Below are 25,037 nucleotides of genomic sequence, written 5' to 3'. Positions count from 1 at the left end.
ACAAGCAGAGGAGGAGCAGGCATGACAGCACGTCCCCCTTGAGGTGTGGCTCCTGATGCGCTGCATTGTCCACCGGGAGGACAATCCTAAGGACAAGGTGCAGGGCATTCCAGACAAGAACAGGAAGTCCCATATGAAGTCGTGGTCAAGAATATCCTTACGAGAAACCCAACTACACTTCTCAGGGCCTTACCCTTCCCAGTCCACCAAATACTCGATGCGGCCCTGGCAATGCCTGGGGTCAAGGAGGAACCGGACAGAATACGTAGCAGTTCCCTCAACTTCCAGGGGTCAACGGCATCAGCAAGGGGACCTCTGATCCCCGACCTGAGGAGGGAAACATGAAAAGTAGGGGAAATGCTGAAGTGTGAGGGAAGTTGAAGAGTGTAGGACACCTCGTTGACCCTCCAAAGGACCTTGAAAGGACTGATGAACCAAGGACTCAGCTTTCGACAAGGCAAAGGAAGATGAAGATCCCTGGTTGAAAGCCAGGCCCGATCACCAGGCCGGAATGTAGGAGCCTCCGGGCGTTGACAGTCCGCTTTAATCTTCTGATGGCAGATTGCTCGACGCAGCTGGACATGGGTGGCCTCCCAAATTCGTTCATCATGTTGATGCCTGTGGACCTGTAGAAACCTCCCCAGCTCCTGGTTAGTTCTTTCTGCCTGCCTATTGGACTCAGGTGGTATCCGTATGTTAGACTCACCAAGACTCCATGACGGCGGAAGAAAACCTCCAAACTTCAGAGATGAACTATGGTCCTCGATCAAAAACAAAGTCCTCCGGAAGGCCAGAGTTCTTGAAGACATGGCCAAACCAGGCCTCAACAACCTGGAGAGCAGTAGGGAGGTTAGCAAAAGGGATGCATTTGGAAAAACCTTGAGAAACTGTCCACCACTACCAGGATCACCATATGTCCCTCAGAGGCAGGTAAGTCTGTAACTAAATCCACAGCAATATGGGCCCATGACCTCTGCAGAACTGGCACGGCATTAGCATTCCTGCAGGAAGATGATGAGGAAACTTGGTGGTGGCACAAAGGGAACAGGAACAGATGTACTGGACAACGTCAGAGGCCAGGTGAGGCCACCAGTATTTCTGGGCAATCAGGTACGCTTTGCTCTGGGTTGACATGAGGATGTTGATGTGTGTCCACCTGATCCATCTGTCACGGAGGTTCTAAGGGAGGGGCTGGACACTCCGGGGATGCAGGTGTCTGCCATAACTCACGTTTGATGTCCACATTGAGGTCCCAGATGATAGGGTTGATAAAGAAAAAAACCAGCAGGATGGTGATTGGCTCTATAGACTCGGTGCCAGGGCCATCTCAGCACGACAAAGCATCAGCCGGGTCTATAAAGGATGGAAAAATCAAAGCAAGAAAAGAACAGGGCCCACATGGCTTGATGCGGATTCAGTTGCTTGGCTGTACGGAGGTACTCCAGGTTGATTGGTAAGGACTTGGAAAGGTTGGAGAGCCCCCTTGTGCCAGTGTCATCACTGGATTTATGCTGAAATTTTACCATTCAAATTATCCACAAGCTCCACAGCTGAAGGCGGGGGGTGGGGGGATTTTCACCAATGTACGGCCCCTCGATGGTCTAGGGGCAAGAGGGGCTGTAGCAAAACAAGCATGGAGACAGATACTTTATAAACGATTTATTTACAATAAAAAAAAGGCAGGGGCGCCTGGATTAAACACAAAAAAGAAAAGAAATGCACCCCAGAAGTATCTATACTTCAACAAACTCTGAACATAAAATATAACTCGTTAAACAAAAAACAAAACCCCAACTTAAAGTATCCTGAAAACAGGTAAAGCCCAAAATGGCTGCGTAAAAATAAAATAAAACCAATAACACAAAACCAAGGAAAGAGATTTAACTACCGGAGGCAAAATACACTCAACCCAAACTCTTAACACAAAAACATGGGATCAGTCCCACCGTACAAATGCTATCTAGAAACAGCAACACAAAAGCCTCCACAGAGTAACAAAGCACACACAGTACAGTCACAGAGCATAGAAGGCAAGTAGTGAGCTGTGCTGTATTCACACACAGCTGCTTCTACTGAAGGTACTCCCAGACTTCTGAGTGGGAGAAGTTGGCGACCAATCCTGACGAAGGAGGGAGGGATAAAAGCTGAAGGGTTCCTGGCCAATCACCTACAATCATTGGCACATTGATTTTTGCATACAACCACTCCAGCTGACAGGCCTGGGCCATAACATGTGTTTCTTGATAACCTCTCTTTGGGCTTTTCTGGTGACAATAAGAGAAGAAGAGGCTCAGTCCTCATGCAATGGCAGTACCAGCGGTGGTAGCAGTGGCGGAAGCAGCAGCAGTGGTAGTGGCAGCAGCGGTAGCAGCAGCAGAGATAGCGGTAGCAGTGGTAGTGGTAGTAGCAGCGGCAGCGGTAGCAGTGGTAGCAGTAGCAGCGGTAGTAGCAGCAGTGGTAGTAGCAGCAGTGGTAGCGGTAGTAGCAGCGGTAGCGGTAGCAGTGGTAGCGGAAGCAGTGGTAGCGGTAGCAGCAGTGGTAGCGGTAGCAGCAGTGGTAGCGGTAGCAGCAGTGGTAGCGGAAGCAGTGGTAGCGGTAGCAGTGGTAGTGGTAGCAGCAGTGGTAGCGGTAGCAGCAGTGGTAGCGGAGGCAGTGGTAGCGGTAGCAGCTAGGTAGAAGAGGCAGTGGTAGCTGTAGCAGCAGTGGTAGCGGTAGCAGCGGCAGTGGTAGCGGTAGCAGCAGTGGTAGCGGTAGCAGCTGCAGTGGTAGTGGCGGTAGCAGCAGCAGCAGCAGCAGTAGCAGCAGCAGTGGTAGCGGTAACAGTGGTAGCCGTAGCAGGAGCAGCAGCAAAAGACCTTCACCTCTGTTTCAGCACCAGACTGCAAACATAGAAAGCTGCTGCTGGCCCATCCCACGCCAGCTCACTGTCAGATTGTGATGTCTATTAATGAAGGGTGTAGACAAAAATAGCTAAAAAGCTAAATGTTTTGTGACATGTTGCAGACTCCTAATTAAAAAACAAACTATACTTAATAAAATTTAACTAACAAAGAAAACTTTCTCCATCACTCTTTGCTATTTTTATTGAACCCCTAGCTGCTGCCATAAGACAAAATAAAGAGATTAAAAGAATCCATGCCAAAAATATAGAACACAAGATAAGTCTTTATGCTGATGATGTATTACTTTTCCTCCAGAACTCACTAACATCTCTCCCCCAGACAATCACACTTATTAACACATTCTCATCAATATCTGACTACTCTATTAACTGGTCTAAGACTATTGTTATGCCCATCAACTGTGACCTACAAAACACACCCAATACTACAATACAGTCTGGAAACATTAGATATCTAGGCACAAACATTTCCCCCAGGTTATCAGAACTAACAAAGCTAAATTATGTCCAGCTACTTAAAACAATAGAGGATGATCTCTCACGGTGGAGGCGCTTACCCATATCACTCATGGGGAGGGTTGCCACAGTTAAAATGATGGTTCTATCTAACGTAAACTACCTGTTTTCAATGATACCCACTAAACCATCCTCCAGCTGGTTTAAGTCACTGGAGTCACATATATCTAAATTTTTATGGAAAAACAAGCCATCACGTATCAGTCTAAAAACTTTACAACAGACTAAAGATAGAGGCGGATTGGAGCTACCCAACTTTAATCATGTTTTCTTAGCTAACAAGCTGCAGTATATCTCCAAATGGCTTAAACCTAGCAGTCTGGATGAATCATGGTTAGATGTAGAGCAAGCATTGTGTGAGGATGTGTTTATCTCTGACCTGCCATTCATCAGCTCAGCCATCAAAACACATCAGTGTTTTAAAAGCATTAATATCAGTTCCTCCTTAGTGGCTTGGTGGGATTTTCTAAAAATAACCAAATCCTCACTTTTTCCATGTAAGTTTACACCCCTCTGGAACAACCCTGACATCCTGCAATTTTACTCAATGGAAAAATAAAGGCTATGTGAAGACATGTCAACATGGTTTAAATGTAATATTCCTACAATCCCCGCACTATGTCTACTAGGTGACTTGGGTGACATTAATATGGTAATTAACTCTGCACACATGATACACACAGCATTATGCATCACAAAGAAAACTATCCTTGTGAACTGGAAAAACAAAAATAATCTGTGTATTTGTAGCAAGTATGTTATAATAATATAGGCTAAGTTGTATATCATCTGGGCTAGTCTCAGAAGGCTAGATAAAACTCACTGGAGGGAGGAGAAACAACAGAGGCACAGAGACTGAATTTAGATTTGATGGTACCATATATTAGAAAGACAAACAAAACACCAACATTTATAAAAAATAGAAAAGTATTTGAATGGTCATTCAGTAATAAATATGTACAGTGAAAGTATCTGGTTCAAAGATTCAATAAAGTTCAAGTTCAGCGATTCACAAGTCCCACATCACTTTCCCAATTCCCCAAATGATCCCAAGTCCAGTATGGCACGATAGGTTTAATCCAGGGGTTTGAGTTGATGAGTTTATTTGAGGCAAGGTGACGGGTGTGAATGGCTATGTGGGAGATGTAGGGGCAAAAACTGGGCAAAGAGTTTTGTCGGCTGCAAGGAGCCTCCTACCGGCCCGGACAGAGCAGGTGATATCCTCCGAATCTAGATTGGATAATCTGAATCCGATGAGTTGAGTTGTATCATTCTGGTTGGGCTCTAGGCCTCTCTGTAGCTCGCCATCACTTTGAACACCTGGCCAATTCCTTTCCGTACTTAACCACAGCGCTTTTTCTTGATACTCCGAGGCTCGCGGTAGGCGCCTGCAGCAACTCTCCCCGTGCTTCCCTGCGTAGCTGCGGACCGCATTTACCTGCCGGCTTATATGGCTATACAACTGGCTCAACATAGTCACGGGAGCGTGTGACGCTGCACTCGCGAGAATAGTAAATACCGCGAGAGGAAAGTACATGGAAAAGTGCACGGGAGGGAAGAAGTGATTTTTTCACCCGGGTTACATATTCAGCAGTTTAGGAATCTCTTTGTTGACCAATGTCTGCCTCCTCAAAGAACTATTTAGCTGAATCTCATTCCCTCTGGTCCCCTGTGCTTAGTTCCATCACTTAGTGTAGGTGGAGGACTGTGACCTCGTTGCTTTGGGAGTTGGAAAATGGTAGGAGTGACTGGTGGTTGCAGGTTCTTTGTAGTTGCCCGTGGTGCGGGACCAGGCTGCTCTGGGGTGTGGGTGGCTCTGTGTCCGGCCCTGTCGGGGGCTGTAGGGGCCAGCGGTTGGAGTTGCCTCGTGGTGGGGGGTGTCTGGGGAGTGAGAGTGGGAGGGTTGGATGCTGTGTGAGTGTTTATATTGTGTGGGTGGTGCTGAGAGGGCATATATGAGTTAGGATGAGCGGGAGTGTGCAAGGAAATAGGTGTGTGCATGTGTTTCTGGGAGTGGTGGGCCGTGGGTCTGCCGCTATCCCCATCCTCTCATTCCCCGTTAGGGATGTGGGAGGGTGGGTACTTTCTGGGGTCGGTGACGGCTCACTGGCTGTGGTCCCTGGATGGCCCTGTCGTGGGGGGCCGCCTCTCCTGGCCTGGGGGTGCCCAAAGCCACCCCTGTTCCCCCTGGGTGCGGCCAGGGACGAGCGGGGGGAGGTGGTTGCCCCGGGGTGGCTGCGCTGGTGGGCTGCTGTTTTAGTCTCCTTTCTTCTTTCCCTTTTGCATCTTTTTGCTATTTTCCATCTTTTTCTGTCCCCTCCGGTCAGGTCCAGCAAGATTACATAGATTCTGTGATTTGAAGTAAATAAATAAATAAATGAATCAGATTATCAAGAGGAGCCTTACCCATAGGCCTCCCCTTGGCAGAGCAAATTTGTTCAGCACGATACAGAAACCAGATTATCATTTTGCTGCTATGATGCTGGACAGGACAAGTTAAAAAAAAAAGAAAAGAAATTTTGACAGAATTTTAAATTATTTTTAGGTTGTCTTTTTGCCTTTCCCACAACATCCTATATGTACCAGCCTGATTAGATTATGAAGTCATCTTCCTTTAAAAGCAAGCTAAAGACTCAGTTGTTTAAGGAGCATTTCCACACTTAGCTTAACTCTTCTACTCTAAATGAGGTAGAAAGATTTGTCCAGGTCTTTGGCTCAACCAGGTACTGAAGAAGCTGCTGCACTTATGGCCAAGATGATGTTGTGTGATGAAATCGTGATCTTGTATTTAAACAAAATGATTTTCCCAAAATTACAAAAAAGTTATACACTGCCTCTATCGCTACATGACAGCACCTGGTCCACCTGGACTCCAGCAGTCTGACTACAACTTAATGATGACGTCCATCTTGTTTGAATTCATGCTTGTGTTGTTCTTACTCTCAAATGTAAGTCGCTTTGGATAAAAGCGTCTGATACATGACTGCAGAATAGAACAGAATAGAATCTTGTGACTTTCAGGGCAGCCAATAGCTCCTTTTCTTACTGAGGAGTTGGTAACAGTGGTCAGCAGTGTATATGGTGAAGAGAAGCCAGGACAGTCCCTTGTGGCGCCCAGTGCTGCAGATTGCCATGCTGTCACCTGGTGCTTCCAGACCTGTCCAGGTGAGACGGGGATCTCTGCATGAGGAAGGTGACGGTGTCCTTAACACCAATATTCTGCTGGTGTGCGAACTGCAGAGGACCTGCAGGAGATCTTACCCCAGGACGCAGTGGACCAGGAGCAAGGTCTGTACCAGGTGGCGTCAGAGTCTCAGGTCAACTTGGGCACAAGGATTACACAGGAGGTCCTCCACAGCTGTGGCAAACTTGTTGAAGATGTGCTCAGTAGCGCAGCGTTTGAGGAGCTTGGAGCTAATGCCATCTGGACCCATAGCCTTCTTCACCTTGAGCCAGACCAGTTCTGTAGCTAATGGTAAATGATGTTTTTTTTGGGGGGGGGTGGGGGTGTGGGGGGGGTGTGCTTAGTGCCTTTGATTAATATGTAAATTGATTTTTAGATAGAAATATTGGAGCTGACTGGTTCAAAAAATAGTCCCAGACAATACACCATGATTAAATAAAATTATCTACTCCAGTTTACTCACATGGGAAAACGAGGCTTATCTAGCCAATGTGTTCCATACCTACTGATAAACAGACGTCCAAGCAGATCTGATTCTTATGAAACGGGGTTTGTTGCAGCATTGCCCTAATGTGACATCATCAGCAGGCGCCGGGCCTGAGCAGATCTGGTACCTCCACCATGTTAGCACGCTAGCTCAACCATTTTGTTAGGAAGAGAGCTAACATTCCCAGCGATGACGGTGATCTCCTTTGTTTCTTCAGCTAGCGGGGGACGTCGGGCTGTAGCCGGTTAGCTTGCTAACTGGGGGCTAACAACTGTTCACAGGTGTAAATACTGGAGCTCCTGCTACCTGTTGAGGTGAAGCAGGTAAAAAGTGGCACACACTATGCTCCCTGCAAGAAGCCTAAAGCAGAAATCCATCCATCCATCCATCCATTATCTTGACAGCTTATTCCATTTCGGGTCGCGGGTGAACTGGAGCCTATCCCAGCATTTTAACAGGTGAGAGGCAGGTACACCCTGGACAGGTCACCAGTCTGTCACAGGGCCAACACAGATAGAGACAAACAACCATTCACACACACACTCACTCACACAATTCACTAGGGAGAATTTTACAGTGTCCAATTAACCTAACATGCATGTCTTTGGACGGTGGGAGGAAGGCGGAGAACCCGGAGAGAACCCACGCATACACGGGGAGAACATGCAAACTCCACCGCCCCCAAGGCTCGAACCTCCCCCAAGCTGAGATTCGAACCGGTGACCTTCTTGCTGTGAGGCCGCGGTGCTAACCACCACACCACCGTGCAGCCCTAAAGCAGAAATATGAGATGAAAAACAAGAAAAGGAATAAACACGACAGAGCCGCAGCACCAGCCGGAGCCATCTTAAAAACACTAACCACTGTCCTTATTTTCCCGTTTACACAACTAAGTTTCTACCTCCTGATTTAGCCTTTTAATGAAAGTTGTGCCTTTATATGTGAGCTGCTGGACAGCTGAATTTACCTGCTGGAGATCAAAATCCGTCCATCTGTCATCTGATTGGTCAACAGGAATCAAACCGTAGTAGGCGGGGTTTAAATGTTTTTATTGTTTTATTTCCATCAGGATGATAAAAAGAACATAAAAAAACAGTTGTGATGTCAGAGGACAAACTCTGTGACATAAAAGGAAGGCAAGGATGAAGGGGTGGGGCTTAAGGTCAGCAGCAGTCATTTCCAGCCAATCAGAATACAAGGTGGAGAGCTGAGTGGCGCTAAGGAGAAGATCTGTTAGAATGTTGCCTAGCAACAGTACTCCTCTAGCCAACCAGAGAAGGGCAGCAGAAGCAGGAGGCGGGGTATAAGGAGGAGGCGGGGTTAGAGAACGTCGTCGCTCTCCGCCGTGTGGAGCTGCGTGTCGTCAGCGTCCGTCATGATGCTGCTGTCCTGACTGTCGTCCACCTCGGCCGCTGAGGAGACAGGTGAGACACAGGTGTGCAGTCAGGATGTGGCTGATTAGCAGGTCCTCAGTCTGGACCACTTCGGGTTCAGGTTCAAACTGGTCTTACAATCAGTCAGCTTTAGGTGAAATCATTAATGTCAGCACAGATCAACCTGTTCACCTGTGGGAGGGACCACCTGCTGTGACATCACTGATCAGAATGATTGATCTGTGGTAGTACCTTCATCCTCTGGCAGGTATCTTTTATCAATGGCTTCTTTGATCTGGTTGTTGGCTCCTTTAGGGTCTAGATCCATGGCCCAGCTGAAGTTCATCAGAGCCAGGTGAGTCTGGCCAAGCTTCTTATACACCTGGAGGGAGGGGGGGGGGTAAGGTAATGTTCAGCTAAGCATTGTCATCCTGGATTGTGGCATCACAGCACACCTGACGATGGACTGAATGATCCAGGATCACTAAATTTTCTAAACACAGCTTGACTGGCTGTATGTCTGACTGTAACCACAGAGGAAACTCCTGATTGGACGAGACAGCCAGGTGTTGCTTACCTTTCCTATGAGGAAGTAAACCAGAGACTCTTTGGGGACAATCTGCTTCAATTCCTCCAACTCCTGAAGGGCTGCCTACAGAGAGAAAGAAAGAGAGAGAGAGAAAGAGAGAGAGGCTGTAACCGTGGCAACCACGCAGCGATGGAGAGTAACCATGGCAACGACAGGTGCTGCTGTCAGTCAGCTGTAAACAATATCCTAACTAATTGTTGCTTATTACCCATGCCGAGGAAGAGGTCAGGTATTCAAGTCGGCTGTCCGATACTTGCAGCCGCTACAGGACAGCATTTACCTGTTCATAATTTACCTGTTCATAATTTACCTGTTTATAGATTACCTGTTCATAATTTACCTGTTCATAATTTACCTGTTCATAGATTACCTGTTCATAATTTACCTGTTCATAATTTACCTGTTCATAGATTACCTGTTCATAATGTAGCTGTTCCTAATTTACCTGTTTATAGATTACCTGTTCCTAATTTACCTGTTCATAATTTACCTGTTCATAGATTACCTGTTCATAATGTAGCTGTTCCTAATTTACCTGTTTATAGATTACCTGTTCATAATTTACCTGTTTATAGATTACCTGTTCATAATTTACCTGTTCCTAATTTACCTGTTTATAGATTACCTGTTCATAATTTACCTGTTCATAAATTACCTGTTTATAGATTACCTTTTCATAATTCACCTGTTCATAGATTACCTGTTCATAATGTAGCTGTTCCTAATTTACCTGTTCATAGATTACCTGTTCCTAATTTACCTGTTCCTAATCTACCTGTTCATAGATGACCTGTTCTTAATTTATGTACATATACCTGTTGACAACCATAATTGATCTGTTATGTTTATATTCATACCCATAACATGTGCAAAAGTCCGTTTTATTTTTTCTGTACTGTGACAAATTTGTTTCAGGATCAATAAAGTTGTTCATATTTGTATGAAAAAATATATGGTGATAAATTTTGCCAAATCATGGAGCCCAGGCATGGCACCAGCTCAGCGCCTATGTTAAAGTAAAACCAGAACACAACTCTGAAACAATGGAGGATGGAGGTCAACCAACAGTTTGTGTTTTACTCCTTGGTGGTGTGTCGTGATGCCACTTTAACCATATATTTGTTCAACCAAAAGAAAATCTGTTGCTCTAAACAAGGAGCCGTTCCTGCTTCGTTTTTATGCCAGGTCGCACAGGAAGGGACTTTTTCTTCAGTGTGTCAAGCTCCACCCATCGGTTAGACTGGTACTCTAACGGAGGGGCCCTGGGAGCTGGGATAGGTCGGATATTAGGGTACACTTCCTAGTTTTCATTTGTGAAAATGCAAAAAAAAATGCATCTTGACCCACCCCCATTGGTGGAAATGTGGCTAAAGACACCTCTTCAGAGAGCACCTCCACCACACTTACACTCGCCCTAACAATGAAGTTCTAGACCAGTTATAGCTGGATCCTGTCCTGTGGACTGTCAGATCTACCTACCTTGTACTTGTCATTGGCAAACAGGATGGAGGCTCGGTGGAACTTGCAGAGGGGGTTTTTGGGGTCAATCCCGATAGCTCTGTTTAGAGTCTCTAAAGCAGCATCGGACTTCTTCAAAGCATGCTGCACCTGGACAAACACAGTGAGGATGGAGAGAAGGATCGAGGCAACAGTTACATTCAGAATAAAGGGCATCGGGTTGGTTTGGATGGACATAGAAGAATCATCAGTTTGTTTTCCATGCTTTTATTAAGACATGACTCAGTTCCTCAGAAGATGTTAAAGTTCAGGCCCTCAAAACCCTCCCAGAGCTGCCACCTTACTGTGGTGGACAGAGTTGTCCATCCCCAAGGTCTTCAGACAAGAGTGTCAAACTCTGGTCATCAAGCCGCTGTCCTGCGGGTTTCAGCTGTTTTCCTGCTCCAACACACCAGACTGAAAGTAATGTGTCATTGCGCAGAACTTGACAACAAGCTGTAGGATCCATTTGACTTGAATCAGGTGTGTTGGAGCAGGGAAACAACCCAAACCTGCAGGATACTGGCCCCTCAAGGACCAGAATTTGACACCCCTTCGCTATGTTGTTGGGGGCTTCATGCCCCTGGTAGGATCCCCCAAGGCAAACAGGTCTCTAGGTGAGGTACCAGAAAGTGCAGCTCATAGGGCCTGTTATGAAAACCAATACTGGACCTAAGTTTTACAAGCCCGGATCCAGGACCCCTCTCTGAAGGCAGGCCAGGGTGTGGGGCTTGGAGGCCAGAGCCTGGTGGCCAGGCCTACACCTGTGGGATCCAGTCAGGCTCAGCCTGAAAGGTTAAGATGAGGTGGGATGATCAACTTTGTAGTCTTATCATCGAACTTGCGGCTGCATGTCTTGGACACTCGGGTGAAGAGAGGGGCGGAGCTGTCAACTGATCACTGCCTGGTTGGCTCAGATGGTGGGGGAGGATGCCGGTCAGGCCTGGCAGACCAAAACATGTTGTGAGGATCTGTTGGAAACGTCTGGTGGAGTCCCCTGTCAGAAAGAGTTTCAACTTTCATCTCCGGCAGAGCTTCAACATTGTCCCGGCTGAGGTGGGGGACATTGAGTCCGAGTGGACTATGTTCCACACCTCTATTGTTAAGGCGGCCGTTGGATACCTATCGTGGGGTAATACCTAAACTCATTAGTGGACACCAGCAGTAGGGATGCCGTCAAACTAAGGAGAAATCCTATCGGGCCTTTTAGCCTGTGGGACTCTGGAGGCAGCTAATGGGTATCGGTAGGCTAAGCAGAAGGTGGCTTTGGTGGACGCTGAGGAAAAACTTGGAAGGGGAAGCCGTGCTCCATCAACACCGTACACAGTGAGGATGGGGGGGACTGCTGACCTTGATTCAGGATGTTGTGGGTCATTGGAAGGAATAATTTCAAGACCTCCTCAGTCCCACCTACACGTCTTTTATTGAGGAAGCAGTCTGGGGAGCCCCGTGTGGTCTGTCCCATGTCTGGGGCTGAGATCACTGAGGTGGTTAAAAGCTCCTTGGTGACTCCATCAGTTGGGTTGAAAGTTCTGAACTTTAACACCTGGTGAGGACCAGGTTGGTTTTATGTCCTGGTCTATCTAATGTCCGAAGTAAGAGACATTGTTAACATGATTGCATGTCTAAAGTGAAACGCCACTACGGCGCTGTGGTAGCTAATGCTAAAGCTAACAGTCATGTGGAGTAAAGGGGCGGAGCTGCAAGCTAACGTACCACGCCGATGTGGCAGAGCAGCACAGAGCTCTGAGGGTTGATGCTCAGAGCCTTCTTAAAGTGAATTTCTGCCAAGTTGAACTTTTCCTGTTTGTAGTATATCATCCCGAGTCCGTACCTGAACACATAAACACACACCTTCAGTATTATCAGCAGTGAACACATTTAAATACACAGTGTATGTTTCCATGGTTACCAAGCATTGTAGTGTCTGTTGTTGACTCTGATGGCATTTCTGAAGCAGGCAAGAGCTCGGTCCAACTCCTCAGTCAGAACAAACTCATGACCCAAAAGAGTGTAAGCATACGCAAAGGACGGGTCCACCTGGAAGACAGACAGGTGGACAGAGACAGCTATACAGGTGAACTTGGTTTTGTTTAGTAAACACACAAACTGTGATATCAGTAAGCCCCTCTGCTGGATCAGGTGGAACCTGAACTCTACGAATCCCTGGAGAGTTTAATGACAGACTAAAGCTAGCTACACATTAAGATCATCAGGCTGTTTTTGTCCTGACAGCAAACGCCCGATTGTCTTCCGTCTAATAAGATTTTCCTATTAAATGATCCTGTGGTCTGAGGCATGTTAAGACCGAATATGTCCCGACAATCTGCTCTGAAACGGGTCAGAAGTACAAGAAGTACAAGTAATCAAGAGAGCTGGGAAGTCTGCGTTCACGTGGTCTCCAGTCTGTTAACAATAGTCCAAAGACCACCATCATTACTTCATCGTGTATGTCCTGTTATACTGGGTGTTGGGTTTTCCGGGTGTTGCCATGGTTCTTGTTTGTTTTTGTTCGACCACGTTTGAACATGCAAGATGTCTGACTCGGAGGACTAGATTGTAGCTCGGCTGAGGGAGAGCATCGTTATGTGTGTGTTGTTCTGTGCTGATTATCGGAGCCACCACACACAACCACATGAACAGTTAAATCCCTGATTTTTATCTCCATGTGTGGAGTCTCTAACAGATAAAACATCTCTTCAGATAAAATCCTCATGTGTGGATCAGGCCTAAGTTGATTCTACTTGTAAAGCACAGAATCTGAGAGGAGCCAAAACGATCCCCTAGAGCAGGGTCGGCAACTACATTTCATCTGGGACCAAATTTTTCTGACTAACTGAGTGGTGGCCAAAAATGATAATTTCATGCTAAAACATGCAAGATGTGTTGTGAACAATGTGTGTGTTCCATACACATCTTATATATTTAACATTGTGGGCTCTACTGTCCAAGACCTCGGGGTTGAATCTATTCTTTCTGCATTTTTGAGGCGGCATCTTTGCCAGGTGAACTAAACACCGCGCCCAGAGCAACAACAGTCATTTTCCTTCTTTCCATCTGGTCTTTTTGGTCTTTGAAGTGCACATTTCTTTGACCGTTTAGTAACCATAAAGCTTGGGTCTGCTGTCTCTAACAGCTGTTTAAATGTTCCGCCTCCACTCCGAGCTCAGGAGGCGAAGGAGAGATGATTTCTCCTGGGTGAAGCTGCAGCTAGTTTAAGGGGAGCTAGCTGCTTACTATAAGCCGGGTGGTGGACGAAGGCGTGGAACCTGGCGTTCTGATCCTCATTCCAGAATTTAGCTCTAGGGACGTAGAACGTAGCTTCTCTAGCAGGGAAGGAGCCTGAGCTGGTACGTGAGGTTGAGCGGTTCCAGCTTGATATAGTGCTGAGCAGGTGTGGGCATGCTCATTGGTGCCTGTACATTGAAAGTAGCTTCAGGCTTAGCTCCTTTAACTTGAGCCAGCAGCTAGCAGCAGCTAGCTTCAGGGTTAGCTTCCTTAACTTTACCAAGTAGCTAGCAGCAGCTAGCTTCAGGGTTAGCTTCCTTAACTTTACCAAGCAGCTAGCAGCAGCTAGCTTCAGGGTTAGCTTCCTTAACTTTACCTAGCAGCTAGCAGCAGCTAGCTTCAGGGTTAGCTTCCTTAACTTTACCAAGCAGCTAGCAGCAGCTAGCTTCAGGGTTAGCTTCGTTAACTTTACCTAGCAGCTTGCTTTTCTGTGCATGTCTGCACAGTGGCACATAACTCTTCATTACTCATAAATCTGTTGTTTTTAATGCCACCTGGTGGGCCAGATATCATTGACCAGTGCCAGTTTTGGCCGCTGGACCGCCAGTTGATAACCACTGCCCTAGAAAGACACTGTACAACTGCTCTCATGTCTAAAATAGACCCAGTAACCATGGTAACCACAGGAGGAGTGGCTCACCTGGATGGCTCTCTGGAAAAACTTGATGGCCACGTCGTGTTCCCTCTGAAGACTGAAACAATTACCTGCAACACACCAGGCCTACAGCGAGAGAGAGACAGGTGATCAGAGTGAGAGAGACAGGTGATAAAAGTGAAAGAAAGACAGATGATCAGAGACAGGTGGTCAGAGTGAAAGACCTGATCAGATTGAGAGAGAGACAGGTGGTCAGAGTGAAAGAAAGACAGGTGATCAGAGAGAGACAGGTGATCAGAGAGAGAGAGACAGGTGGTCAGAGTGAAAGATGTGATCAGACTGAGAGAGAGACAGATTGTCAGAGTGAAAGAGAGACAGGTGATCAGAGAGAGAGAGACAGGTGGTCAGAGTGAAAGATGTGATCAGACTGAGAGAGAGACAGGTGGTCAGAATGAAAGAGAGACAGGTGATCAAAGAGAGACAGGTGATCAGAGTGAAAGAGAGACAGGTGATCAGAGAGAGAGACAGGTGATCAGAGTGAAAGATGTGATCAGATTAAAAGAGACAGGTGGTCAGAGTGAAAGAAAGACAGGTGGTCAGAGAGAGACAGGTGATCAGAGAGAGAGAGACAGGTGGTCAGAGTGAAAGGTGTGATCAGACTGAGAGAGAGACAGGTGGTCAGAGTGAAAGAGAGACAGGTGATCAAAGAGAGACAGATGATCAGAGTGAAAAAGAGACAGGTGATCAGAGAGAGAGACAGGTGGTCAGAGAGAGACAGGTGGTCAGAGAGAGAGAGACAGGTGGTCAGAGTGAAAGATGTGATCAGACAGAGAGAGACAGGTGGTCAGAGTGAAAGAAAGACAGGTGGTCAGAGAGAGACAGGTGATCAGAGAGAGAGAGACAGGTGGTCAGAGTGAAAGATGTGATCAGACTGAGAGAGAGACAGGTGGTCAGAGTGAAAGAGAGACAGGTGATCAGAGAGAGAGACAGGTGGTCAGAGTGAAAGAAAGACAGGTGGTCAGAGAGAGACAGGTGATCAGAGAGAGAGACAGGTGGTCAGAGTGAAAGATGTGATCAGACAGAGAGAGACAGGTGGTCAGAGTAAAAGAGAGACAGGTGATCAGAGAGAGACAGGTGATCAGAGTGAAAGAAAGACAGGTGGTCAGAGTAAAAGAAAGACAGGTGATCAGAGTGAAAGATGTGTCAGACTGAGACAGAGACAGGTGGTCAGAGTGAAAAAAAGACAGGTGATCAGAGAGACAGGTGATCAGAGAGATAGAGACAGGTGGTCAGAGTGAAAGATGTGATCAGATTAAAAGAGAGACAGGTGGTCAGAGTGAAAGAGAGACAGGTGATCAGAGAGAGACAGGTGATCAGAGAGAGAGACAGGTGGTCAGAGTGAAAGAAAGACAGGTGATCAGAGACAGGTGATCAGAGTGAAAGATGTGATCAGATTAAAAGAGAGACAGGTGGTCAGAGTGAAAGAAAGACAGGTGGTCAGAGAGAGACAGGTGATCAGAGAGAGAGAGACAGGTGTCAGAGTGAAAGATGTGATCAGACTGAGAGACAGGTGGTCAGAGTGAAAGAGAGACAGGTGATCAGAGAGAGAGACAGGTGGTCAGAGTGAAAGAAAGACAGGTGATCAGAGAGAGAGACAGGTGATCAGAGTGAAAGATGTGATCAGATTAAAAGAGAGACAGGTGGTCAGAGTGAAAGAAAGACAGGTGGTCAGAGAGAGACAGGTGGTCAGAGTGAAAGAAAGACAGGTGATCAGAGAGAGAGACAGGTGGTCAGAGTGAAAGAGAGACAGGTGATCAGAGAGAGAGACAGGTGGTCAGAGTGAAAGAAAGACAGGTGATCAGAGAGAGAGACAGGTGGTCAGAGTGAAAGATGTGATCAGACTGAGAGAGAGACAGGTGGTCAGAGTGAAAGAGAGACAGGTGATCAGAGAGAGACAGGTGGTCTGAGTGAAAGAAAGACAGGTGATCAGAGAGAGAGACAGGTGATCAGAGTGAAAGATGTGTCAGATTGAGACAGAGACAGGTGGTCAGAGTGAAAAAAAGACAGGTGATCAGAGAGACAGGTGATCAGAGAGAGAGAGAGACAGATGGTCAGTGTGAAAGAAAAACAGGTGATCAGAAAAAGAGACAGATGATCAGAGACAGGTGGTCAGAGTGAAAGACGTGATCAGACTGAGAGAGGTGATCAGAGAGAGACAGGTTATCAGAGAAAGAGACAGGTGGTCAGAGAGAGAGACAGGTGATCAGAGAAAGAGACAGGTGGTCAGAGAGAGAGAGAGACAGGTGATTAGAGAAAGAGACAGGTGGTCAGAGAGAGAGAGAGAGACAGGTGATTAGAGAAAGAGACAGTTGGTCAGAGAGAGAGACAGCTGGTCAGAGAGAGAGAGAGACAGGTGATTAGAGAAAGAGACAGGTGGTCAGAGAGAGAGAGACAGGTGGTCAGAGAGAGAGAGAGACAGGTGATTAGAGAAAGAGACAGGTGGTCAGAGAGAGAGACAGGTGATCAGAGAAAGAGACAGGTGGTCAGAGAGAGACAGGTGGTCAGAGAGAGAGAGAGAGAGACAGGTGATCAGAGAAAGAGACAGGTGGTCAGAGAGAGAGACAGGTGGTCAGAGAGAGAGAGAGCAGGTGATTAGAGAAAGAGACAGGTGGTCAGAGAGAGAGACAGGTGATCTCAGGTATGACCTACCTCTGGACAGTTCTTATCCATGTCTGTCAGGTCTTTGGACAGAGCGGACAAAGCCACATCTTTCTGCAGGTGCCACAGAGTTGTGGAATAAATCTCCATCCCTTCAACGCGGTACGACTCGATCCTTCGAACTTCACCAAAAAGACGCTCCGCCTACAAACACATGACATCATCATCACACCTGGACACTCCAGAGAACACCCCCACAGCAGAATGGGTGACACCCCCAGTAACATATGTGCGTCAGGTGTTACTCGAGCGTGTGTCAGGTGTTACCTGTGTGTATTCGGCCAGCTCGAAGTAGGCCCGTCCGATGTGTGTGAGGACCCAGCCGGTGTTGTAGTGCTGGGGGGGCAGGGAGGTCAAGATGTGGATGGCTTCTCTGCAGTTGTAAGAGCACAGTGCCTGGTAACCCCGCCCCAGTTCCCGTAGCAACGCCATGACGCTGTCTGAACACAAACATGACAGGAAAAAAACACAATGAAGATCAAATTAGAGCTCAGTTTTTTTATTATTAGAACTAATCTGGACCCTGGATTTAGTTTTGATTAGATTTTCACGTCTTTGGTTATGGTTCTGATGAACCCACTGAAGATGTCCCAGATTCTGAAACCTCATCTACTGTCTCAGCACCTCATTCGTGACCAACCAGGTGTTACCTGCTGCAGCTCTCTGGTACTGGGGGATTCTGGTGTCCGCCAGGCTCAGACTGGGATCCAGTCTCAGGATGTCCAGACTCTCGTTCAAGTTGCTGCTGTTCGACGTCTTCGCTGCTTTACATTTAGTTTTCCTGTTGGGGATCTTTGTAGGAAACTTCATCTTTAGCTTCTTACTGTTCTCCTGCAGGGACAGACAGGCGGTCAGTCTGCAGTTACCACGACAACGCTACCGTTTTATCACTACTGTGGTAAGACGGAGAAAGAAACAGGTACCTTGGCAGTGGAACTGGCACTTGTAAACAGTCTGGAGCTCCTCCTAGGCTGAACGTTGGGAGGACCGGACATACTGGGACTGAGAACCTGAGGGGCACCGCTGAGAGAGAGAGACAGGTCATCAAACAGGTAACAAGAGAGAGAGAGAGAGACAGGTCACCAGAGAGGTAACACGGAGAAAGACACAGGTCATCAGACAGTTAACAGAGAGAGAGACAGACGGGTCATCAGACAGGTAACAGACAGAGAGTGAGAGAGACAGATGGGTCATCAGACAGGTAACAGACAGAGAGTGAGAGAGACAAATGGGTCATCAGACAGGTAACAGAGAGAGAGACAGAAGGGTCATCAGACAGGTGACAGACAGAGAGTGAGAGAGACAGATGGGTCATCAGACAGGTAACAGAGAGAGAGACAGATGGGTCATCAGACAGGTAACAGACAGAGAGAGATAGATGGGTCATCAGACAGGTAACAGAGAGAGAGAGAGACGGGTCGTCAGGCAGGTAACAGAGAGAAAGAGAGAGACGGGTCATCAGGCAGAACACAGAGAGAGAGACAGGTCGTCAGGCAGGTAACACAGAGAGAGAGAGACAGGTTGTTAGACAGGTAACACAGAGAGAGAGAGAAAGGTCGTCAGGCAGGTAACACAGAGAGAGAGAGACAGGTTGTTAGACAGGTAAAACAGAGAGAGAGAGAGAGACAGGTCGTCAGGCAGGTAACAGAGAGAGAGAGAGAGACAGGTCGTCAGGCAGGTAACACAGAGAGAGAGAGACAGAGACACGTCGTCAGGCAGGTAACACAGAGAGAGAGAGACAGAGACACGTCGTCAGGCAGGTAACACAGAGAGAGAGAGAGAGAGACGGGTCATCAGACAGAACACACAGAGAGAGACAGGTCGTCAGGCAGAACACAGAGAGAGAGAAAGGTCATCAGGCAGGTAACACAGGACCAACGAAACTGTAGCAGGATAAGGTAAGCATCACAAACAGGTGAAGCCCTGCCCATCTACCAGGTGAGTGAAGGGATCAAAGGTCAGAAATATTTTATAATGGAAGATAACATCACCTGTAAACTCACCTTGTGTGAGGGGCAGAGGTCTGTGATTGGTTGAAGGGGATGGGAAGAACATCTCGACTATTACCACTCTGGCAGAAGACGGACTTGGACTGGCTGATCCTGGAGACAGACTGGTGATAGACAGACCAGTGAGAGACAGATAAAGTGGCGAGAAACAAACTGGTTTCAGATTAATTTATAAGTTGCAGAAGGTGTTGTTAATTATTAGTGTGCTGTTGTTAACTGGAGTGTTGTTAATAACTGGTGCGTTAGTAATAACTGATGCGTTAGTAATAACTGATGCGTTAGTAATAACTGGTGCGTTAGTAATAACTGATGCGTTAGTAATAACTGATGCGTTAGTAATAACTGGTGCGTTAGTAATAACTGATGCGTCAGTATTAATTGGTGCGTCAGTAATAACTGGTGCGTTAGTAATAACTGGTTCGTTAGTAATAACTGGTGCGTTAGTAATAACTGATGCGTTAGTAATAACTGATGCGTTAGTATTAATTGGTGCGTTAGTAATAACTGGTGCGTTAGTAATAACTGGTGCGTCAGTAATAACTGGTGCGTCAGTAATAACTGGTGCGTTAGTAATAACTGATGCGTTAGTAATAACTGGTGCGTTAGTAAGAACTGGTGCGTTAGTAATAGCTGATGCGTTAGTAATAACTGGTGCGTTAGTAAGAACTGGTGCGTTAGTAATAACTGATGCATTAGTAATAACTGGTTCGTTAGTAATAACTGATGCATTAGTATTAACTGGTACGTTAGTAATAACTGGTGTGTCGTTAATAACTGGTGCGTTAGTAATAACTGATGCGTTAGTAATAACTGATGCGTTAGTATTAATTGGTGCGTTAGTAATAACTGATGCGTTAGTAATAACTGATGCGTTAGTAATAACTGGTGCGTTAGTAATAACTGATGCGTTAGTAATAACTGGTGCGTTAGTAATAACTGGTGCGTTAGTAATAACTGATGCGTTATTAATAACTGATGCGTCAGTAATAACTGGTGCGTCAGTAATAACTGGTGCGTCAGTAATAACTGGTGCGTCAGTAAAAACTGATGCGTCAGTAATAACTGGTGCGTCAGTAATAACTGGTGCGTCAGTATTAATTGGTGCGTCAGTAATAACTGGTGCGTTAGTAATAACTGGTGCGTTAGTAATAACTGATGCGTTAGTAATAACTGATGCGTTAGTAATAACTGGTGCGTTAGTAATAACTGATGCGTTAGTAATAACTGATGCGTTAGTAATAACTGGTTCGTTAGTAATAACTGGTGCGTTAGTAATAACTGATGCGTTAGTAATAACTGATGCGTTAGTATTAATTGGTGCGTTAGTAATAACTGGTGCGTTAGTAATAACTGGTGCGTCAGTAATAACTGGTGCGTCAGTAATAACTGGTGCGTTAGTAATAACTGATGCGTTAGTAATAACTGGTGCGTTAGTAAGAACTGGTGCGTTAGTAATAACTGATGCGTTAGTAATAACTGGTGCGTTAGTAAGAACTGGTGCGTTAGTAATAACTGATGCATTAGTAATAACTGGTTCGTTAGTAATAACTGATGCATTAGTATTAACTGGTACGTTAGTAATAACTGGTGTGTCGTTAATAACTGGTGCGTTAGTAATAACTGATGCGTTAGTAATAACTGATGCGTTAGTATTAATTGGTGCGTTAGTAATAACTGATGCGTTAGTAATAACTGATGCGTTAGTAATAACTGGTGCGTTAGTAATAACTGATGCGTTAGTAATAACTGGTGCGTTAGTAATAACTGGTGCGCTAGTAATAACAGATGCGTTAGTAATAACAGATGCGTTAGTAATAACTGGTGTGTCGTTAATAACTGGTGCGTTAGTAATAACTGGTGCGTTAGTAATAACTGATGCGTTAGTAATAACTGGTGCGTTAGTAATAACTGATGCATTAGTAATAACTGGTGCGTTAGTAATAACTGATGCATTAGTATTAACTGGTACGTTAGTAATAACTGGTGTGTCGTTAATAACTGGTGCGTTAGTAATAACTGGTGCGTTAGTAATAACTGATGCATTAGTAATAACTGGTGCGTTAGTAATAACTGATGCATTAGTATTAACTGGTACGTTAGTAATAACTGGTGTGTCGTTAATAACTGGTGCGTTAGTAATAACTGATGCGTTAGTAATAACTGGTGCGTTAGTAATAACTGGTGCGTTAGTAATAACTGGTGCGTCAGTAATAACTGGTGCGTTAGTAATAACTGATGCGTTAGTAATAACTGATGCGTTAGTAATAACTGGTTCGTTAGTAATAACTGGTGCGTTAGTAATAACTGATGCGTTAGTAATAACTGGTGCGTTAGTAATAACTGGTGCGTCAGTAATAACTGGTGCGTTATTAATAACTGGTGCGTCAGTAATAACTGGTGCGTTAGTAATAACTGATGCGTTAGTAATAACTGATGCGTTAGTAATAACTGGTTCGTTAGTAATAACTGGTGCGTTAGTAATAACTGATGCGTTAGTAATAACTGGTGCGTTAGTAATAACTGGTGCGTCAGTAATAACTGGTGCGTTATTAATAACTGGTGCGTTAGTAATAACTGGTGCGTCAGTAATAACTGGTGCGTCAGTAATAACTGGTGCGTCAGTAATAACTGGTGCGTCAGTAATAACTAGTGCGTTATTAATAACTGATGCGTTAGTAATAACTGGTGCGTTAGTAATAACTGATGCGTTAGTAATAACTGGTGCGTTAGTAATAACTGATGCGTTAGTAATAACTGGTGCGTTAGTAATAACTGATGCGTTAGTAATAACTGATGCGTTAGTAACAACTGGTGCGTTAGTAATAACTGGTGCGTTATTAATAACTGGTGCGTTAGTAATAACTGGTGCGTTAGTAATAACTGGTGCGTCAGTAATAACTGGTGCGTCAGTAATAACTGGTGCGTTATTAATAACTGATGCGTTAGTAATAACTGGTGCGTTAGTGATAACTGGTGCGTTAGTAATAACTGATGCGTTAGTAACAACTAGTGCGTTAGTAATAACTGATGCATTAGTATTAACTGGTACGTTAGTAATAACTGGTGTGTCGCTAATAACTGGTGCGTTAGTAATAACTGATGCGTTAGTAATAACTGATGTGTTAGTATTAATTGGTGCGTTAGTAATAACTGGTGCGTTAGTAATAACTGATGCGTTAGTAATAACTGGTGCGTTAGTAATAACTGGTGCGTCAGTAATAACTGGTGCGTTAGTAATAACTGATGCGTTAGTAATAACTGGTTCGTTAGTAAAAACTGGTGCGTTAGTAAAAATGGATGCGTTAGTGATAACTGGTGCGTTAGTAATAACTGGTGCGTTAGTAAAAACTGGTGCGTTAGTAATAACTGGTGCGTTAGTAATAAGTGGTTCGTTAGTAACAACTGATGCGTTAGTAATAACTGGTGCGTTAGTAATAACTGGTGCGTCAGTAAAAACTAATGCGTTAGTAATAACTGGTGCGTTATTAATAACTTGTGCGTTAGGCCAGCTCCACTGATTCTGGTCTGTTTAGATTCACATGGCAGCACAAAGAGGCTGACATCTGATTGGACAAAAGAGCTTACATCCACATGCAAGTAATGGAAGCAGTCCATGCATGAGAGACACCAAGGAATTAGGAGACTAGACTTGGAATGGAATTCATACAATTTCATGGAATAAAATTTCAATTTAGGTTGTAAATGTAGCTCAGTGCTTCTGATTGTCTTTAGGTCAGCAGAGAAGGCCTTGCTGGCCCTGACGGCCCACCACTGGTAACTGGTGTGTATTACTAGCAACTATAGTCCATGAGCCAGACTACATTTCGGTACCACTCAAAGTGACAACAATTTTTGAAAAGGTACATGTCCATATATTATATTTTGGTAGCATTTTAAAGGGTAGTCTCCAAGCTTTCATTTAAAATCAGCTTTGTATATGTCTAATCAATACAGAAGTCACATGGAGTCTTCAAACTATCATCAAATATTATTTTTCCTCAATTTTCGCCTAAACTTTAGTCTTTATTTGAGCATTGTGAGAAGGAGGAACAAAACTGGCACAAATAACAAAAACTGAAATACTCACAGGACTGTAACAATTCAGGAAATGTATAATCTTCCCATATTATCCCACTATAAGGGGTGACTGTGAGACCTAAAGTAGAACATGGGCCCAGGTGAGAATTTTCACTACTTTCAAACAGCCTTTATTTTTAGATATCTCAACTTCAAAAACCTTTCCAAGGGCTGTCTTAGTTACAACTCACCTCATGCCCAGTTATTAGTATTTATGATAAATGTAGAGTTCAAATGGCCTCATCAAATTTAATGCAACATTAAATTTTCTGAAATGTTCATGTACGTCTTGAAAATCTGTCAATTTTCATTTAAATTTTTTATATTTTTGCTGCCAAACTGTAATATTGTAATATTAAAAACTTAGGTTAAAATTTTTAATCGCGATTAATCGCATCGTTACGCGCAAAATGCCTCTTTCCTTCAAAAAAAAGGCCTACAGGTATAAAAAGAAAATGCAGTAAGTTTTGGTTTACTAACACGACATCAGGGGTTTCCAACCTGCAACTCTGGAGCTACAAGTGTCTCTCTGGTCCTTCCACAATGTCTCTAAATACGTGGCTAAAATATTTTTTTAAATCTATCTTTCTTGTCAATAGGTTGGAAACCAGGGACTTTTTTTTTTTTTTACATCATTTTCCACAAATATCTACATTCCTTAGCAGAAAGTCTGTCTATCCTCCTTTTGTTTTATAAAGGTTTTATGTTTTTCTTTTTTTTAAACCTTAAAAATGTAAATAAAAACGTGGTTCTTCAAAAATAAATATCCTATGGTGGCTCTTCATTAAAATATATATTAACTTTCCTTTTTTAAAAGTCTGGTAACATCTGCGTCTCTAAAGGAGTTTTATTTAGCTGGCTGAGGGAAAAATGTCTCTTTGGATTGGAAAGGCTGCAGACCCCTGCACTAAACACATAAACAGGTTTAGCAGCAGTTTTCAGATTAAATATTTCTTCATATATATTTATAAAACCAAATATTTATGAGAAAGAAGGATGAAATGTTCAGGATTTACTAACTAAAAGGTAAAAAGTCAGCAGGATGAATTTAAAGCTGTGAAGCTGCTTCCTTCTAAACACAGAAGGAACAATATGTGATGAATATCAGCATCAGGTGAACAGACAGAAGCAGGATGAGAATCTCACAGCTTCTAGATGGTGAGGAGAGAGAAATATTCATAATATGCACAATAACTTCCATCCATGCACCTTCACTGCTTCATTATCCACATTTCTGGATATAATTTCTCTAAACTTTAATTTTCAGCCTCTGCTACCAGGAGTTAAGGGTTAACATCTGGTTTCCGGGTGTAGCGTCAGGTCTGTAGATGGAACTATAAACATGTGTGGTATCCACAGAAAGTCCAGAATCTCAGCTACCAGCTCAGTAAAACCATTTCTATCACCAACAAACACAGTTAAGACAACAAATTATTTAAAGAGCAGCTACACAAAGTCCGAAAAATGTGTAAACACAAATGATGTCTCCCCGTGTCCACCCCACGGCATGAACAAACGGTTCCTCTACTGAAGGCTCACATCTCACAGATTCCACAGCTGGAAGTTTCATCTTAATATGACCAAGATTCACCGAACTAGAGACAGAAGAAGACCCGATTTATGCTGCACGCTTGTAAAAGTCAGAAAGCATGTCTTACCTTTGCTGTCTGGCATAAATTAAAACCGCATTTATTAAAAAAAATCATAATAAAAAAGTTTCCCGTCCAAAAATTACGATGTTCTGTCCATCTGCATGTATTTTGACAAAGAGAAACATCGGTTCTTTTTTCCTTCTTCCTGTT

General features: G+C 44.7%; 1 protein-coding gene across 3 annotated transcripts in view; it reads right to left on the bottom strand.

The window, feature by feature from the left end:
- Positions 1-8,121: 8,121 nt before the first annotated feature.
- cdc27 (cell division cycle 27) overlaps positions 8,122-25,037 on the bottom strand; it is a 37,902-nt gene continuing 20,986 nt past the window's right edge. For 2 of the 3 annotated variants that reach the window (XM_041969432.1, XM_041969440.1), the window contains 12 exons: positions 19,153-19,262; positions 18,073-18,172; positions 17,800-17,980; positions 17,417-17,589; positions 17,141-17,293; positions 14,477-14,557; positions 12,461-12,588; positions 12,265-12,382; positions 10,531-10,659; positions 9,040-9,114; positions 8,715-8,844; positions 8,122-8,501 (listed from right to left, as the gene is read on the bottom strand). In XM_041969432.1, coding sequence (XP_041825366.1) covers positions 8,410-8,501; positions 8,715-8,844; positions 9,040-9,114; positions 10,531-10,659; positions 12,265-12,382; positions 12,461-12,588; positions 14,477-14,557; positions 17,141-17,293; positions 17,417-17,589; positions 17,800-17,980; positions 18,073-18,172; positions 19,153-19,262 — 1,470 coding nt within the window. In that variant the 3' untranslated portion in view covers positions 8,122-8,409. Of the gene's footprint in view, positions 8,502-8,654; positions 8,845-9,039; positions 9,115-10,530; positions 10,660-12,264; positions 12,383-12,460; positions 12,589-14,476; positions 14,558-17,140; positions 17,294-17,416; positions 17,590-17,799; positions 17,981-18,072; positions 18,173-19,152; positions 19,263-25,037 lie in introns of all 3 variants that reach the window. The other variant, XM_041969438.1, reaches the window with a different exon arrangement.

This window comes from Melanotaenia boesemani, chromosome 2, assembly GCF_017639745.1.
Source record: "Melanotaenia boesemani isolate fMelBoe1 chromosome 2, fMelBoe1.pri, whole genome shotgun sequence".
Lineage (NCBI taxonomy): Eukaryota > Metazoa > Chordata > Actinopteri > Atheriniformes > Melanotaeniidae > Melanotaenia > Melanotaenia boesemani.
The sequence above is the reverse complement of the archived record's forward strand: the minus strand, read 5'-3'. Positions and strand labels throughout refer to the sequence as shown.